Source organism: Pseudophryne corroboree, chromosome 1 (genome assembly GCF_028390025.1).
Source record: "Pseudophryne corroboree isolate aPseCor3 chromosome 1, aPseCor3.hap2, whole genome shotgun sequence".
NCBI lineage: Eukaryota > Metazoa > Chordata > Amphibia > Anura > Myobatrachidae > Pseudophryne > Pseudophryne corroboree.
Genome location: NC_086444.1, coordinates 804,832,506 through 804,850,731, shown reverse-complemented (window position 1 = coordinate 804,850,731; position 18,226 = coordinate 804,832,506). Strand labels below are relative to the sequence as shown.

General features: G+C 39.7%; 1 protein-coding gene across 1 annotated transcript in view; it reads right to left on the bottom strand.

Annotated features, from left to right (window-relative positions):
* The window catches only part of LOC135049880 (collagen alpha-1(XXV) chain-like), a 267,395-nt gene that overhangs the window by 95,201 nt on the left and 153,968 nt on the right, over window positions 1–18,226 (bottom strand). The window contains exons 14-16 of the mRNA XM_063955838.1: window positions 10,876–10,908; window positions 10,675–10,710; window positions 6,119–6,163 (exon numbers count right to left, since the gene is read on the bottom strand). Coding sequence (XP_063811908.1) covers window positions 6,119–6,163; window positions 10,675–10,710; window positions 10,876–10,908 — 114 coding nt within the window. The remainder of the gene's footprint in view (window positions 1–6,118; window positions 6,164–10,674; window positions 10,711–10,875; window positions 10,909–18,226) is intronic.

The window sequence follows — 18,226 nt, the reverse complement described above, 5'->3', positions numbered from 1 at the left end:
GTGCCTCAGACCCACATGTGCCTGAAGATTAACCCCCTGAGTGCTTAATCATACAAAGTTTAAAATTAAATTTTATACAAGTGCAGAAAGGATGTATAGCACAGGACACAACATGAACTTTGCTAAGCTGACAGGTTCAGAGAACTATGCTTCATGGAAGTTTGCCATGGAGATGCACCTTAAGCGGAAAAAGTTGTGGAAGGTCACCATAGACCCAGGAGCAGGTCCAAACCCAGATGACATAGACAGAGCCATCGGGACGATAGGTTTAGCTGTGGAGCAGCATGTCTATTCAATAGTCAGTGGGAAAGTGTAAGCTAAGGACGTGTGGACAGCCCTGCAAAATGCATATGAAGACAAAGGTCTAATGAGAAGGATAAGTTTGAAACGCATGTTATATGGAGCAAAACGGAGTGCCTGCAAGGACATGAATGATTACAGTGATAAGTTATTGTCAATAGCTCAGCAGTTGGCATTTGTGGGGGCACAGGTGGACGAGGAAGAAGTGGCAATGGCTATGTTACAGAATCTGACGGCAGAATTTTATTTTTTGGTGGTTTCTTTAAAGTCAAATGACACTAATCTGCCAAAGGAGATTGTAAGGGCCAAGTTGCTGCAGTTCCAAGAACATATTCCTGTCGAGACCATAGCTGAGGGTTCTGCCCTTTGTGCCTGATCACAAAGGGCACAAAGTCCAAAAAGCACAAATTCAAATGTTTTGTATATCCCAAGATTCCTAGGACATAAAGCTTCAGATTGCAGAGTGAAAAATTCCAGTCATGGGCAGAATCAGCGTAACAAGCCAAACAAGTCAGCACTGAATGTAGCAGACAGTCACAGGAAGGATTGCTGGTACATAGACTCGGGGAAACTAGACATTTCAGTTGCAATAAGCATTGGTTAAATTCTTTAATACCGCGTGTTCCCACTACAGTTACAGGGATTGGAAATAAGGTCCTTACTGCATTACAAGCAGGGACAATCACAGTACATTTAAGAATTGGAGGAGAAACAGTTGTTACAGATATCCAAGATATGTTGTACGTGCCTGATTTAGGAAGCACATCAGGCACGTTCTAGAGAAAAAAGGCTACAGAGTTCAATTTCAGAAGGGCAAGTGTATGGTTCAGAATAAAAGAGGGACTGTTATTGCTTCAGCAACCTGGTGCAACCAACTATATGTCCTGGACACTGAGGAGTGTACTGAAATTATGGCTATTGATGAAAAACAGTCAATGGAGCTGTAGATGGAATGGTAACAGGGATCACCGTGAGCAACGCTGAAAGACCCATGTGTGAGAGTTGCATAAAAGGCAAGCAAACTCAAAACCCAATTCCAAAGTCAGTTAATAAAGCAGAGACACCACTAGCTCTAGTGCACACAGACGTGTGTAGTCCAATTTAGGAAGAATCAATCAGTGGCTACAGGTATTTCATGACTCTCTTTGATGACGCCACAAGAATGACACACGTGTACTTCCTTAAAGAAAAGAGTGACGTGGTCAACTAAATTGTTGAATACAAAAACCTGGTGAAGAATCAGACAGGTCTGAAACTAAAGGTCCTGAGATCAGACAACAGTGGAGAGTATGATAACAAAGACTTAGCCGCATTCCTTAGGAAATATGGCATAAAGCATCAGCTAACAATTGCCTACACACCGGAACAGAATGGAATGAGTGAGCGGGCAAACCGCACAATTGTTGAGAGAGCACGGACTATGCTAAGTCATGCTGACCTGGAAAAGAAGTTTTGGGCAGAAGCAGTATCTACTGCAGTATACCTAAAGAATTGTGCACCTACAGTGGCCATCAAAGGTAAAATACCACTGGAGGCGTGGTCCAGGAAAAAGCCAAGTGTCAGTCATTTGACAGCACATACTGTATATCAAAGGAGAAGAGGAGAAAGCTAGATCCAAAATCCATAGAATGTATAATGCTTGGGTACTGTGACGAAAGCAAAGGAAACAGACTTTGGGAAGTTACAAGTAAATGCCTTCTTAAATCCAGAATCTCCAGAATTAAATCTACGAGACAGCACCCCAAATTGGAGCAGTGGAGCAACAGGAAAATGTATTATTATATGTACAGGTAGCAGAAAGTGTGTCTGAATCTGAGAGTGTCAAAGCAAAAAACAAGTCAGGGAACAGAAGTTCCATGAGGAGCAACGAAGGTGTTCCAGCCAAGAAATACAGTGAGAAGTATGTAAACATAGCTTACTGTGAACCTCAAAACATACAAGAAGCAAAGTCAAGCAGTGATTGAACAAAGCAGAAGTCAGCAATTGATACAGGACTGTCAGCACTAAATGATAACATTACATGGACTATGGTTGATAGACCAAGTGACCATAAAATGATTAAGAACAAGTGGGTTTTCTGCAAGAAGTTGAATGCAGACGGGATAGTAGCTTGTTACAAAGCCCGCCTTGTTGCCAAGGGATATACCCAGAAATATGGAATTGATTACGGAGAGATCTACTCACCAGTCACAAGGTATAACACCTTAAGGTTAGTGATTGTTATTGCTACACTACATGATCTACTGTTATATCAGCTAGACTTTGATTCTGCATTCCTGAATGGAGAGTTAGTTGAGGAAATTTACATGGAACCACCTGAACATTATGCAATAATTTCCAAATAATGAATGACAGATGAGAAACCAATAAATACTCCCATTGATAAAAGTACAAAGATGGTCAAGGCCATGTCACCAAGTAGCAAGGGTGAGATAGAGGAAATGCAAGAAATCCCTTATCAAAATGCTATTGGTAGTTTGATGTATGCAAGTATTGTGACACGACCTGATATCACACATGCAGTGAGTCGGGCAAGCCAGTTCACAAATAATCCTGGGAGAAAACACTGGATTGCAGTAAAGAGAATACTAAGGAATCTCAAAGGTACAAATTTACTAAAGCTGATATTTAAAAGATCAACAGATACCAGCTTAAAAGTATTCTATGACGCCAACTGGGGATCAGATGAGGATGATAGACGTTCTTATACTGGAAGCTGGGCAAGTAGGAAACAACCCACAGTTGCTCTTTCTACAACAGAGGCAGAGTACATGGCGCTCACAGAAACTTAAAAAAAAGTGCTTTGGATAAAAGAGACTTTATGTGAATTAGGTCTTCTATACCACAGTGAGATCATCAACATAAAGTGTGATAACAAGGGAGCAATTGATCTTTCTTGTAGCACAAATCATCATGGACGGTTGAAGCACTTTGCTATAAGATATCACTTCATCCGTGAGTTGGTGGAAAGCAAGTCCGTCAATGTAGAATATGTTGCAAGTGAAGAAAATATTGCCAACATGTTGACAAAAGGACTGTCATCACACTTGTTACATGCATTCCTGATGGAATGTGCACTAGAATATGGTTAATGTTGATTTATTCTTACTGTTTTGCTTCACATTATGTTTTCAGTTACAGGAATGACTATTGATTTGTCTGCTAAAATGTCATGTTCTTTAAATTTGTGACCGGAGACAGTCTTAAGCGAGGGGGAGTGTTAGGATATAGTGCGCTCTGTGCCTGTCTCCTTCTACACAGCAGTCTATGAGTGCATCCCCTAGTGCCAAGAGTCACTCGGAGGTGGAGCTATGTGACATAATACCTGTTACTCCATCTTAGAGTGAGTGAGAGAGACTGAGTCTTGGTGTGTGCAAGCGTTCAGAGCTGAGACCGGCAGTTACAGAGACATACAGCGTTCCATTGCATGTATCATGGCTCCGGAGCTGACGCTGAGCTGGGCGGCGCATCTTCTCTACACCAGGAGTCAGACTGCACAGACTGCACGGCTGTGCAGTCCACCGTCCCTCACCGCCGGAGACAACCCCTGATAAGTACCGCTACTACTGCTGTCACCTTGTATGATATAAGGGCCCCTAATTGCCTATATCAGTATTGAATCTGAGTCACCTGTGGTTACTGAATAAACCAGCATTACTATTTAAGTTCATAAGTGTGTGGACTGACGTCACTGCACCAGGGAATCCAATACACTCTGCCAACAGTTTTGTTTTATGATTGTGTCCAATTGTAAAGTACAACGGAATTTGCTACACCATATAAGAAACTGTAAATAAATAAATAATACATTTAAATTTTTTATATATCAGGGGGCAATTACAAATACTAAATATAACATTTTGTAAACACACCAGATTATAATATTATTATTACTACCCTGCTACTTAATACCATGGATGCCTTGAAAGGACCAATGCTCTTGATGTTTGAACTCTTTAGCTCGAGGTTGGGTGCCGGACTTGATACTGAATAGCACAAACCTATTACAAACAGTGGGGTGAGGAGTGTGTATTTAAAAAAAAAATAACATTCAGCACAAGCCCTAACTAATGTGTGGGCTGGATTCTGAGCTGGATGCAAGTCCAAGTGCGAATTGATCTTGCAGATATCTACAAATTACGCATGTGCCACAAAAAGCAATCACAGTCTGTATATTCACCATACCATGCATACACACAGGGAAAGGGACTGAAAGTGAAGATCAATCAATTAGTCTGTTGACAGGTCTCTCGAATGAAATGAGTGCTTCTGGGTGGCAACTGGGCAGTTGCCATGCGGACGCACAGTACAGATCTGTCTCGTGGGAGTGTCATAGGTATGCAAGCGGAGAAAGGACGTCTGTTTCTGACATTTTTTTTGCACCCAGCATAGTCTAAGTCCCAATATTAATGAATGGATGGAAAAACAGTGGTGGATTCCGCCTTCCACATGTATATGGATGGATAATCGGCATAGACAGATACTCGCTTTAGCATAAGGTAGTAACCAGGCTCCCGCGGCTACAGATGTGCCCGACTCAGGATCCGGCCATGTTAGTTTTCACTAGACATTATTACATCCAGCAATTATGATGTGTTAATTGACATTACATTACCTCCTTTGTATCTACCCATTCTATTATTTGCTGTTTAGATTGCAATGCTCTCGCTTTATTTGTCTCAAGTTTTGCTTTTTCAGAACTACAACCAAAGAATATTTTCTTACAGTATATACTTTATTGTGCTGTAAAATATGATGCCACTTTATATAGCAATATTACATTACACAGTAGCTAAGAAGAGCAAGGTAAACAAGGGCTATAGCCTTAAAGGGGTGTGCAGGAACACTTGCAGGATCATAACAGTATGATGATAATGGAGTACGGACATGAAAACTGCTGAGTACAGACATATAGATAATTGTGTAATAGCATGGAGATAAATGAATAAAGACATGGAGGTAACTAAGTAAAAGCATAAAGATATACGAATAATGAGTTAGGATATGTAGGTAGACACTTACATAAGTAGAGTGGGGATGCAGTCTGGATGCTGGCTTGTGGCATCCCGGCAGTCGGAATACCGACGCTGGCATCCCAAAACTGAACAGAATGCCGCCGCCAGCATCTTGACATGGATGACAATGCCAGTGTTGGCATGCTGTTCAGTTTTGGGATGCCGAACGAAGAGGCACCGCAAGTCTCCACTGGTAAGCCGTGGAGGGGGTGGGGGTGGAGATTTAGGTTTAGGCTACAGGGGGAGGGTTAAGGATCTGCTGTGCCCCGGGAGGGGAGGGTTAGGCTGTGGGGAGGGTGGATTAGGCACCACTGGGGAAGGATAGGATTAGACTGCGGGTGGGGAGAGGGGATGGATTAGGGTCAGGCTGCAGTAAAGTTGAGTTAGGAGTGGGAGGGATCAGGGTTAGGGTACCTTTTTACCTGCTGTCTATATTTAGAACTCCGGGATGCCACTGTTGGGATTATGACAGCCGCCATCCCGAGTGCCTGGGAAATCATACAGTATGTATCCCGTAGAGTGTATAGAAGTGCATCTTAGGTAGGTTATTGGGCCTTCTGCAGCAACAGATCCCAATACCGCTGACAACATTTCTGCTGGGTTCACCTTTTATTTCATTTGTTTCTAATCTCCCAAGCCCACATAATAACATCTAGAAAGGTAGGAAATAGCTGCAGTTGTTTCAGATACTCAACGACAAAAGTGAAGAGTAGCCTTAAATAATATTAAGCACCTGCACCGTAGTCAGACTACTATTTTGTTTTTGTTTTTACTATTAAAATGTTATTAAGAGATGTTTTTACCTTTATCCCAGGAAGTCCAGGTAGCCCAGGAAGCCCTGGTTCACCCTACAGGAAAATTATATTACATAACAGAAAAATATGTGGAGGTTAAAAAGGACACACAAAGTGATAAAGTAACTGGGTATACAACATTACCATGTGTTAATTCACTGTGAGTGGAACACAAAAACAACTGCACAGTTAACCTACTTTTAATAGTCACCAGCAAATGGCTTATAAAGCTATCTGCTAGACAGAGACAGCAAGTAGAATTGGGTTATATACAATATTGACTATGGTTCTTGAAAAAAAGGTTAGCAGTTGTGCCCTGTGGTGCCCACCGGAAGTGTGGCCACTATGGGGCACATAGGGAGAGGGCAGCCCAGCAATAACAGACCTACTGTGGACCCTGTTCTACTTTACTGAACAATAGCATGGGCCAGCACATGCTCAGTGAAGGCCAGTTTTCGTGTGTCACTGCACATGCTCAGTAGAGAATATTGGGGACCACGAGTGAGGGTGGGAGGAGGTGGACAGGCATTGCCAGATCCTCCTGCAAACTTTACTCCTGGCTTTTTTTTTTTTTAAAGACAACTTTCAAACCGTTTCTTTTTGCAAGCCATAATGTTTAAATAAAGCAAGTAAGGTTGCTTTTCTCCTAAATGGCTGCCTCATTTGCTTTACCATACGCCTCATTATCCCTAATCAGGAGCAATAAATAATGTCATAGTCTCTATTATCGTGTAGATATTGGTTTTATTGTTCAGTCTGCCATGGCACAGTCTCAACACTGGAGCTTTAGTCACCCTATTTTTCCTTTCCATTAGGAACTGCCACCATTTCACTCTTACAACAAAGCTTTCAATGTCTTTTTTCTGCTAACCAGTGACATGCAAAATGCCTTCATTTCAGACAATTACCTAAAGTGTGATTGCTACCTTCAAAGAAATGAACTAACATAATTTTGTCATCTAAGTTACCTGAAAGTAATCTGTGCACACTGGTACATTAGAAATGTCAAGCAATATTGACTTTTCAGACTAAACATTTGACTGTCAGTTCAAGCTAGGATATTATTGGCCAGCTAAACGCTTGCATACTGCTAGGTCTATATGCAGATATTAATTACTGGATAACTTTAATTTGGAGCTTAATGATCCCAATAACTGAATTCTACTCCACTACTAGTGCCACAAATGTCCCATCCCTGGGGACAGCTGGAAAGTTAGTTAACACATAAGCAAGAGTAACTTCCTCCGAATGACAGCTGGAAGATGTTTCAAAACAAATTGCAGTAACCGGGTAGTTATCACTGGTGTTGACTGGTTGTTTGACTGGATCAGTATTTTTATCAGTTTTTATTAAAGGCTCTGACTGTGGTTCATATCTACTGAACCAAGAGTCCAGATACTCTGCAATTTAAATAAATATTATCAACCGGTAAAACTTGAGCTTCAATGTTAAGTTCTTGGCTCCAGATAGATCAGCGGAACACAAGCCTAGCAATTCTCTCAAAAATGTAAACTAAAAGATACTATTACACCTTTCCTATGGAGAGAAATTAGCTGTCATTTTTAAATAAAATACTGTAATCTAATGTTCCAATTACAATTTTTTCTTTTGGTATCAAGTAACCCTTTTGATAGATATGCAGGAAATCTGTGGAAAAAAGTACAGCACTATTGCTGTTAAGAAAGTAGGCCCTAATCTATCAGCTGACTTGTCAAACTGTTGAAAATGTATCAATCATTATCTACAGATTCAGAAGAACTCAGATCACAAAATTCTTTTTTTCATAGAGTTATGCACTTTTACATTAAACTATGCAATCAATGTCACATAGGCCCTCATTCCGAGTTGTTCGCTCGCAAGGCGATTTTAGCAGAGTTACACACGCTAAGCCGCCGCCTACTGGGAGTGAATCTTAGCTTCTTAAAATTGCGAACGATGTATTCGCAATATTGCGATTACAAACTACTTAGCAGTTTTTGAGTAGCTTCAACCTTACTCGGCATCTGCGATCAGTTCAGTGCTTGTCGTTCCTGGTTTGACGTCACAAACACACCCAGCTTTCGCCCAGACACTCCTCCGTTTCTCCAGCCACTCCCGCGTTTTTTCCGGAAACGGTAGCGTTTTTATCCACACGCCCATAAAACGCCGTGTTTCCGCCCAGTAACACCCATTTCCTGTCAATCACACTACGATCGCCGGAGCGAAGAAAAAGCCGTGAGTAAAAATACTATCTTCATAGCAAAATTACTTGGCGCAGTCGCAGTGCGAACATTGCGCATGCGTACTAAGCAGAAAAACGCTGCGATGCGAAGAAAAATACCGAGCGAACGACTCGGAATGAGGGCCATAGTGCGGCTATTAAATAACAAGACTGATCGTATAATTTCCGTTTAATTCTATTAAGAACAATTTAACTCCGGTCCCCTTCTATGTACTCCCCTTCTGCATCCACACACTGCTGCATTCTTATTTTTCATTGGTCAAAACTGTGCTGTAGCTCTTTATCTGTCATCTTTCTCAAATTCTCAGCCATTTTCTTCTTCACCTCAGTAACTGATGCAAAATGGGTTCCCTTGTGTACAGATTTGTGTATCATCCAAAAACTGCTTCACAGAGAAAGCTGTGTGGGCTGGTGCGTTGTATTAATGAAAGATGAAACAATTTTTTCACAACTGTAGCCTCTTTCTCCTGACTCTTTCCTGCAAAGTTTCTAGAACATTTTTATAGTAATGTTGATTCAATGTTTCGCCTTCTGGTACCCAGCTTGGCAAGCGAACACCCTTGATATCAAAGAAAACAAATAAAATTACTTTAAATTTGAATTAGCTTTGACGTGCATGCTTCATTCTTGGTGATGATAGTATTTTCCAGTTCATGGACTGGTGTTTTGTCTTAGGATCGTACTGGAAAAGCCTTGATTCATCACAGGTAATAGCAGTATACGAAAAATGCAAAAATTCCGCTTGAATTTGTTCCAAAATGTCTGTACAAATTTACTTTTGATTTTCTTTCTACTCAGCAATAAGAAGTCTTGGAACCATCTTAGCACAAAGTTTTGGTATGTCAAGATCCTGATGCAAAACTTGCCTAACAGTTACTTTGTCGATGTTTACCAATTCTGCTATCATTCGGATGCGGAGTTAACAGTCAATTTGAACAATTTTCTCAGTTGTTTCCACATTTTCATTTGTTTTTGATGTGCAAAACCTTCCGGGTCGTTCATCATCCTCACGACAACACTAATCTTTTGTGCCACTCAAACATACAATCTGCCCCGTAAGCCTCGGTTAGCAAATGTAAAGATGTGGTGGGTGTTTTGTTTAATTTGGCTAACAAATTTACGTTAAAACATTGATCTACTGTACTTTTGAACTAAGCATTTTAACGACTTCTTCTAACACTGCGACCGCAAACTATCTGTGCAAGATAGGTGTAACTTATAAAACCATTCTAGGATAGTCCAGGGTCAATATTCCCCCACTCCCTTTTAACTCACACAGGTATGGTTTATTTTTCACAGTCCCGTCATTTAATAGCCACACCTCATACAAACTAATCTTATAAAGAACTGAGCAAACTAGCATATCAGATGATTGTTATATGGCAGCAATAGCTTTCTTTATTTAAACATATTAATAAAGCTATATTAAAACTAATTAATAATAAAATATGTTCAGATTAAGCTACTTTGTGCAAGCACAGATGTCTTTAGCACAATTTAAATATTTTTTTTCAAATCATATGAATAAGTCAGCTGCCACAATTGAAAACCATTCATAGTGATTATGTGAAATTTTGTTTAGCTTTTGTTGTAAGGAATATATATTTGCTAAAGGTAAATATTGACTGATTTTTAATCAATCTAAATCAATGTTGTGTTTCAGGGCTAAAATACACAGGGCTTAAATACTATTATTTAAAAAATTATATAAAAATCATCTGTAAATGTATGTTTTATCCCTTGAACACACAACATCGATTTAGCTCGATTTTCCTCAATTTAAAATTGGTAAAAAAAATCACATAAAATTGACCTTTAGTATGTATACCCCTTAGTATAAATAACTCACGCTGATACTGCCTTTTCTAGCAGTTTTAATCTTTGAAAGATTGCATATACTAATGACAAAGTGTAGTAGGTTTATTTATGTCAGTTAGACATGCTTTGGTTAAAGTAACACGCAGCCGGAGAGAAGTTCTGGGTTAGTTATTTTAAAAGCTGTGGCAAGCAGAAAAAAACCCAATAGATTGCAAATTATATATAAAGAAAAATACAATTAAATCTGAAAATCATAATAAATTACTAGCACTAATCTAAAAGTAAATATACATTTGTAATGTGGATATATAAGATATTAAAATAATATATTTGGTTCACACTAAATTGAACCATTTCAAAATTCATTAATTTACTGTATAGTACAGAAAAATTAAGTTAGTTGAGTTCCTGGTAAATAGTATTGAATTTAATATATGATTTTACCATCGTCTTTAATGACAGTGCTGCCACAATCAATGTTCAGCACACAAATTGATTAGTGCAAAAAACTCTTGTCCAATGTTACCTTGTAGCCTGCGCGCCCTGATTCTCCAGGTTCCCCCTGTAACAGAAATGTATTTAAAACTACTGACTGCAAATATTTAAGTCCAACTCAAGTTACTCTAAAAACAAGAAATATAGAAAAATAACCACAGTTCATGTTCTTTTAAAGTTTGCAAATGGTTACAGTAAATTGTACAACAGGTAGCATAATTAACTGTCTTACCTTGATGCCAGCAGCGGAGGATCCTGGATCACCCTAGGAGAAAAAGAAGTGAAACTTCAGGTGAATAAGGCATTGCTAAGGACCAGGGACGTGCAGTGACTCACCCCACCGCACGTCACTGCTAAGGACAACACAACTCAACTATGCGCAATAAACATTCTGATAAATAACAAAGATGATTGACTCAAGCACATTAGTTGTAGATACCATACCTTACACTGGTTTACTGAAAGTACAAAACCCCAAGGACTCCTCCAAATAAATGTCTGCATTGTGACAGGAACAAAAAATAGGAGGCACATCTAGGAAGTTACATAGACAAATAAGAGATTCTTTATTATACTCCAAGACAATAAAAATGCATTGCATAATGTTTCATGGGCCAAACTTTCTCTTTGTGAGACATTCATCACGTAGTCCCTAAAATTTAACTTTTTAGCCTTGGAGGATAATAAAGCACATCTGATTTGAGCCTTCTTTTTTAGTACTGATGTGCTCATCCTGTTTTTTTATTATTTCCCAAGATAAGTTTTCCCCATTAGAAAACATCTGGGGAGCAAACCAGTGTAGGTAATTTCCCTTGGTTGTTTGTCATTAATGTGTGACCTTGTATGGTATATTTGCATTTTCTGAGCCGGGGGGGCATTGCAAGCTCTGCAGAACTAGCTTTGAGTGATCTGGTATGAAAGAGCGACGTTATCAATGCTTCGGGTATAAAATGGCAACAATCAAAATGTTGTTGCCAAACTATTGTGGTCCATACATCCAGGAGAATTGGAGTAATTTCCTGTTTTATCGATGCCTGGGTTGGAAGATCGGAGAAATCCAACATGGAAAAATTGGCAAATACAAACAAAAATGATTGGGATAGGTGAGTCAGAGAATATTAACATGCAGTATTTTTCATGATTCCCTGAAGGATCACAGATCTTTGATGTCCACCAATCTGTGCACGCTCCCGCTATGCATAAACTTCTATGGGAGATGGTGTCCCCCATGTGCTCGCTGCCCATTGAAGTCTATGGGAGCCAGCTAGCGATGCACATGCAGCGGCAAGCATCCCTCTACAGAATGCTGCAATACGCAGCAACTATGTTGCAGGACACATCCGTAACAAAATATTGACTTCTGAATGTCAACCTAGCGGGCAGCACTGGCTATGGGGTGAACATGTACTTAACTGGACATCTTCAGTGACTTTCCAAACAAGAGCAGACTTCAATCCCCAACCACCCTTATCAATCTCAATGACAGCTATCTGGGGAAGAATGGTAAGAATTCCTTGTAAGTGGACCCCTCACCAAGAAATCTGTAAATTAGTCAGCTGTGTTTACAATACGTTCTAATGAGATTAATGAGCCTTTACATTTAATCATTAGATAAAAGCATCCCTATAATTTCTGTCTGAGTGACAATTAACACAGAACAATTATAGCATATGGTACCTGCCGACTGTCTGCATTCTTTCCTTTTTTTTCGGTGCCCTAAAGGTTGCTTGTTTAAAACCTCAACCTACTGGGGAATGGTGTGGTTTAGGTAGATCAAGGTGTGATTTGTAAAAAAAAAAAAACAGGCATAGTCTATTTGACCCAATTTGCAGATTGGGAATGTTAGCAGAAATATTAGTGAAAACTATTCTGGATCAGTATAACAGATAAAGATGAAGATTATTCATTCTAGTAATGTGCCACTGTTACATAATTTCTCCAAGAAAAAAAATAGGTCTACACTTGAAATATAACAGCAGAGTCTTATGTATATAGAAAATGGTTGGTGATACCATTGTTTTCACAAAAACTGTTAATGTAAAGGCGTACCCAGAAAAAAATATTGGTGGTTATTGATTAACAAAGGATCAAGTTTGTCAGTGTAGTACTTCATAGCAAGAAAGCAATCACTTTAATTAGCACACAATAAAATAACATATTAGTACTTTGATAATCTCCTTCCAGTATGCCATCACTGGAAAGTAAGCTCACTTATACCCCTTTCACACCGAGCCCCTGACCCGCTATATTGCTAGGACAACCCAGGTCCTGGCTTCCTGTGAAAGGGACTAACCGGATTTGGTGCCCCGAGAATTTGACAGAGGTCGCGACCAGGGTTGAACCTGGTACTGCCCCAATTTGTCTTCAGTGTGAAAGCATGAGCCGGTTTATCTGACCTGGGTCACACTAAAAATATGAAGAGAGACGGATCAACGGCGCTTGGAGGTGATGTCATCTCTAAGCACCAGCAAAGGGACGGCCCAATAATAACCTGGATCCAGCCTTCAATGTGAACAGCTGGACAATAATCCAAGTTAGACACGGTTAACTGATGTGATGGGGGTAATTACATACAATGCCATGAAATAGGAGGAAAAGTTGGATCTGCCCAAATGAGCTTTACAATCTATTAGGTAGAGAGTACAATTTAATATATAAGATACTGATTGTTGCTGTTGGTGGGAACACCTCAATACAGTTACTAAGCTAGCTCCTGTCTTTGGGTAGATGGTGGATACAGGTACCTTCCTCCTCAGGCACTAGGATGTAGTGCTGGGTTGTGACCTCATATCTTCCCAAACCATCATCCAGCAGCTTGCTACTGCGCCTCTCTATATCCTCAACTGGAGCTCAGTGTGGGCTTGCCGCAGGGACTTTAAAACATTGGCTGATTCATGTTAAGTAACTTACATAGGGGGGAATTCAGTTCAGCGTGGTGACCACTTAGTACCTCTGGAACAGTAATATGAAAGCACTTTTGTGACCATTATCTGTGAATAATGTCACCTTGTCCCTGTCACACCTTTTCACTAAGAAGTTTGACAGTCTGCTGGACACTCCTAAGGGAAAATTCAATTACTCGCTGTAAATTACCGCGGGTGAAAAAATGAGGTAGCCTCTGGCTTTAACGCCCATAGCTATTCAATTGCACTGCCTTTTTCAACCTTGTTTACTGTTCGTAAAAATTAACGTGTTAGTGGACACACAGAGAGCCAGATGAAATGCAGTGCGAGACAGCCGGTGGTCCGAGATTCCATCCGAACTCGTACTTTTTAAAGAAGCAATCATTTACAACGCAACGCCACATGGGCCCCTGGATGCAGCGGGGCTACTTCACACACCCTGCACCCATTTTTTTAATATTTACCCTTCCAGGGTCCTATGTTAGCATCGTTGCACAAATCAATGGGAAAATGCAGTGGAGTCCATTTTCCCAGCGCTTTGCGCATGTGCAGTATAAAAATCACAAAGAAATTGACTGCCACGCAATTAATTCGGAGACCTTGAGCATGCACACTAGACTCTGGAACAGCGCTAGAGTCTTCTTGTGACCCTAGTGCTCAGGGTCTACTGAGCCTCCAGCTAGAGAGGAGGGGTCCCAAACAGAGACTGCAGAGGCCCTCTCTTAATCTCCACTTTATCTCTCTCCAAACTTTAATAAATCTCCCAATATATCGGTATGTGGTTTACTTAGTCTGCTTAAGACTACCACTTTAAACAGCTCTGAAGTGAATTGCTTGACATATGCACAGTTATAGACGCTAATATTGCTGTAACTGCTCCTTCCATAATGTAAAATCGTAATGTTTACTTGCTGTTGAAAATTCAATGGCCCATCAAGTGTCCCATGGTCCATTTCTTAAAAATAACAACAGCAGATCATGTTCTCAGAATGATGGGATCAGCAAATAACTGCATATAAAACTATGCTCTATCTGGTTTCCCTCAGGAAGTTTGGCAAGTCATATAACATGTGAGAACTTTATTTGTGTGCACAGTGGGAATTTTCCAGCCAATCAAATATCATTTACTGCTGAACAATAATTGTCCTTAACAATACTCTTCAAAAAAGGAACTAGAATTTCACAAGCTGTGAAATGATTACATACTGTAGGATGGGTGGAATTTGCTTGTGGGCTACATTTTATTGTTTATCGATGCACATGTTTCACACATCACAAAGATGGAATCTTACATTAGGTGCATGCTGTTATTTTGTTTCCAATGTCAAATTTCCCCACATGTATTAATTGAACATTTTATTTAATATTAAAATCAAAATTATTACATTGATTTGTTTTTTTATAGTGGTGCAAATTATATAGTCAAAAGATATGTACCTGTATGTATAGTTTTCCAATAACATATTCAAAAGCTGCATGTCACTCTTTTTAAATATAGAGTTCAATTAATACTATACATCAGGGCAGTGTGCAATAACACAGTGAACAATATTGTGGTGTTACAGTACACATCAAATGACTGTATTGAAAAATTACAGCATTTGAAATAATTATATTCAGAAAATTGCAGCAATGAAAAAGGCATAGCTAATACGCCAACGTGTGGTCTAGAAACCTAGCTTTGAACATACCTGACAACTGTAATTTACATTCTCACTGTTTCTTCAAAATATATTTTTGCTTTGATTTCAAACAATTAGCACAGATGGACAGTAATGAGAAATCTGCATAACAGAAAACCTGAAGTTAAGCATTTATATAGCTGTCATATACAGCCAGTGTTTACTCTGCGTTTCTCTGAAATGGAAGGGCAGATGAATCAGCGGTCCCATACAGCATACCTAACACACTGTACAATTTACTGTACTAATAATGCCACATAGGCTGAACAAATTGGCTGGTATTTCTTTAACATTATGTAATTACAGTACCTCATCGGCACAGGTTATTTCCAGTTGAAAAACAAGCCAAAAAAGCAATAGTAGACGTTTACCACACTGTGACAGGGAATTAAGCTACTGCATAAAATCAAGCAACTGTTAAACTTTGAAACTTTGTAGTTAAAAAAAAGTTTTTAAAAAAAGGAGCTTTAACTTTCAAACCATGATGAAAATAAAAAAGTAATCAAAAAAAGAAGCATAAGTCAGTGAATAAACTATGAAGTATTCCCATGTTTTGGTGAAAGTCTGCAAATATACAGAAATATTTAATTTAACGGAGTCCGATGACCGAATATCTGAAGGTCATTTTCCACATGATCAATTTTACTTCTCTACTCTTTTAATATGGGTGCTGCCCTAGCCAGTCTGAGTTCAGCTCCAGGGAGGAAGGGGGATGAGAAACGGTCTCTGTCCAGTGTGTGAAAATATGTGAAGGAATTACACTAAGGGCCTAGTTCAGGTTGGATCGTAAATCACTTTCTGATTTCCCGATCACAAAAACTCCTATACAGACTTCTGACGGTTGAGCAACAACTTGTATAGATATTTTTGATCATCGATGCTGCTAATACCTGTCTGTACCACTGGAGTTGATTATTGCGTTACTGAATAAATTATTCATACCTGTGACACTACTGCTCAGTGGAATCTCAATGCCAAATCACCTATGGGGCACTAACCGATCTGGTAGAACATGCCTTCATATTATAAGGGATAATCTTATCCACCCCACAAGTGCATGAAGGGAGGGTTTATGAGAACCTACAAACCCCCTGATGGACTGATTCCTCCATCTACATTGGCCACATAGAGGGAGCAGAGCCAATATAACTTGCTTCACTCCTCTCTGTATCCCTTGGAACTACAGTATTACCTAATAATGGTATGAGGTGTCAGTGCCTACCAATCAGCAACAGCGAGGTTGTCTGTTACACATCATCCCTTCAACAATCAATTTAAATAAAACAAGTGACAAATTCAAAAAATGGGGGACATTTATCAAATCTTACAGAGAGATAATGTGGAGAAGTTGCCCATACCAACAAATTTGTTTCTAACTATCATTTTACAAGCTGTTCTAGAATAATGACAGTTATAAGCTGATGGTTGCTAAGAGCAGCTTCTCTATCTCTTTCTATCCAAGATTTGACAAATGTTCCGCCAAGAACCATGCTACCGGTGCAACATAACAAAAAACATCCTGTCCTATACACACTTCATAGATCTCTGCAGGATGGGGATGTATAAAAGAGAGGACCATAAAATATAAAATGTACTAGGGTAACAAAACATATTAAAAAGTAACACACCAAAACTGACACAGTGCATTATCATAAAACTTGATCTGGTCATTAGCAACCAAACCCTCTGTGCTCTAAGCTAAGATGTCATGCATGAAATGTAGACAATCCTTCTGACTCCTTAGTTTAGTTTCATGATTTATTCAAGGTACAGTACAATTAGGCTCTAATGCGTATTATTTTTAAAGAAGTGTGTAAAAGTTTTAATTAGCCAAGTTGGTGGTAAATTTATAAAAACAAAACAGAAGTACAGTATGGAGAACATTCTAGTAACATTTTTACTTTATAAGCAAGTATAAGCCACAAATGGTGTCACAAAGCGGAGAAGCTGCCAAAAGCAGAGGCGTGTGCCAAAGTACGTTCAAGGTGATGAAATGTACTGTGTGACTGCTGTTTGCAAGTGGCCTTTAGTATTTACAGGTTGAGCTTCCCATATCCAATTGCTTGGGACCAGAAGTATTTTGGATATCGGATATCTCTGTATTTTGGAATATTTGCATATACATATTGAGATATCTTGGGGATAGGACCCAAGTCTAAGCACAGAATGCATTTATGTTTCATATACACCTTGTACACACAGCCTAAAGGTCATTTTATACAATATTTTAAACAATTGTGTGAATTAAACTAAGTTTTAGTGATGAGCACCGGAAATTTTTCAGGTTTTGTGTTTTGGTTTTGGGTTCGGTTCCGCGGCCGTGTTTTGGGTTCGAACGCGTTTTGGCAAAACCTCACCGAATTTTTTTTGTCGGATTCGGGTGTGTTTTGGATTCGGGTGTTTTTTTTCAAAAAACCCTAAAAAACTGCTTAAATCATAGAATTTGGGGGTCATTTTGATCCCAAAGTATTAATAACCTCAATAACCATAATTTCCACTCATTTTCAGTCTATTCTGAACACCTCACACCTCACAATATTATTTTTAGTCCTAAAATTTGCACCGAGGTCGCTGGATGACTAAGCTCAGCGACCCAAGTGGCCGACACAAACACCTGGCCCATCTAGGAGTGGCACTGCAGTGTCACGCAGGATGGCCCTTCAAAAAACTACTCCCCAAACAGCACATGACGCAAAGAAGAAAAAAAAGAGGCGCAATGAGGTAGCTGTGTGACTAAGATAAGCGACCCTAGTGGCCGACACAAACACCTGGCCCATCTAGGAGTGGCACTGCAGTGTCACGCAGGATGGCCCTTCCAAAAAACACCCCCCAAACAGCACATGACGCAAAGAAAAAAAGAGGCGCAATGAGGTAGCTGTGTGACTAAGATAAGCGACCCAAGTGGCCGACACAAACACCTGGCCCATCTAGGAGTGGCACTGCAGTGTCACGCAGGATGGCCCTTCCAAAAAACACCCCCCAAACAGCACATGACGCA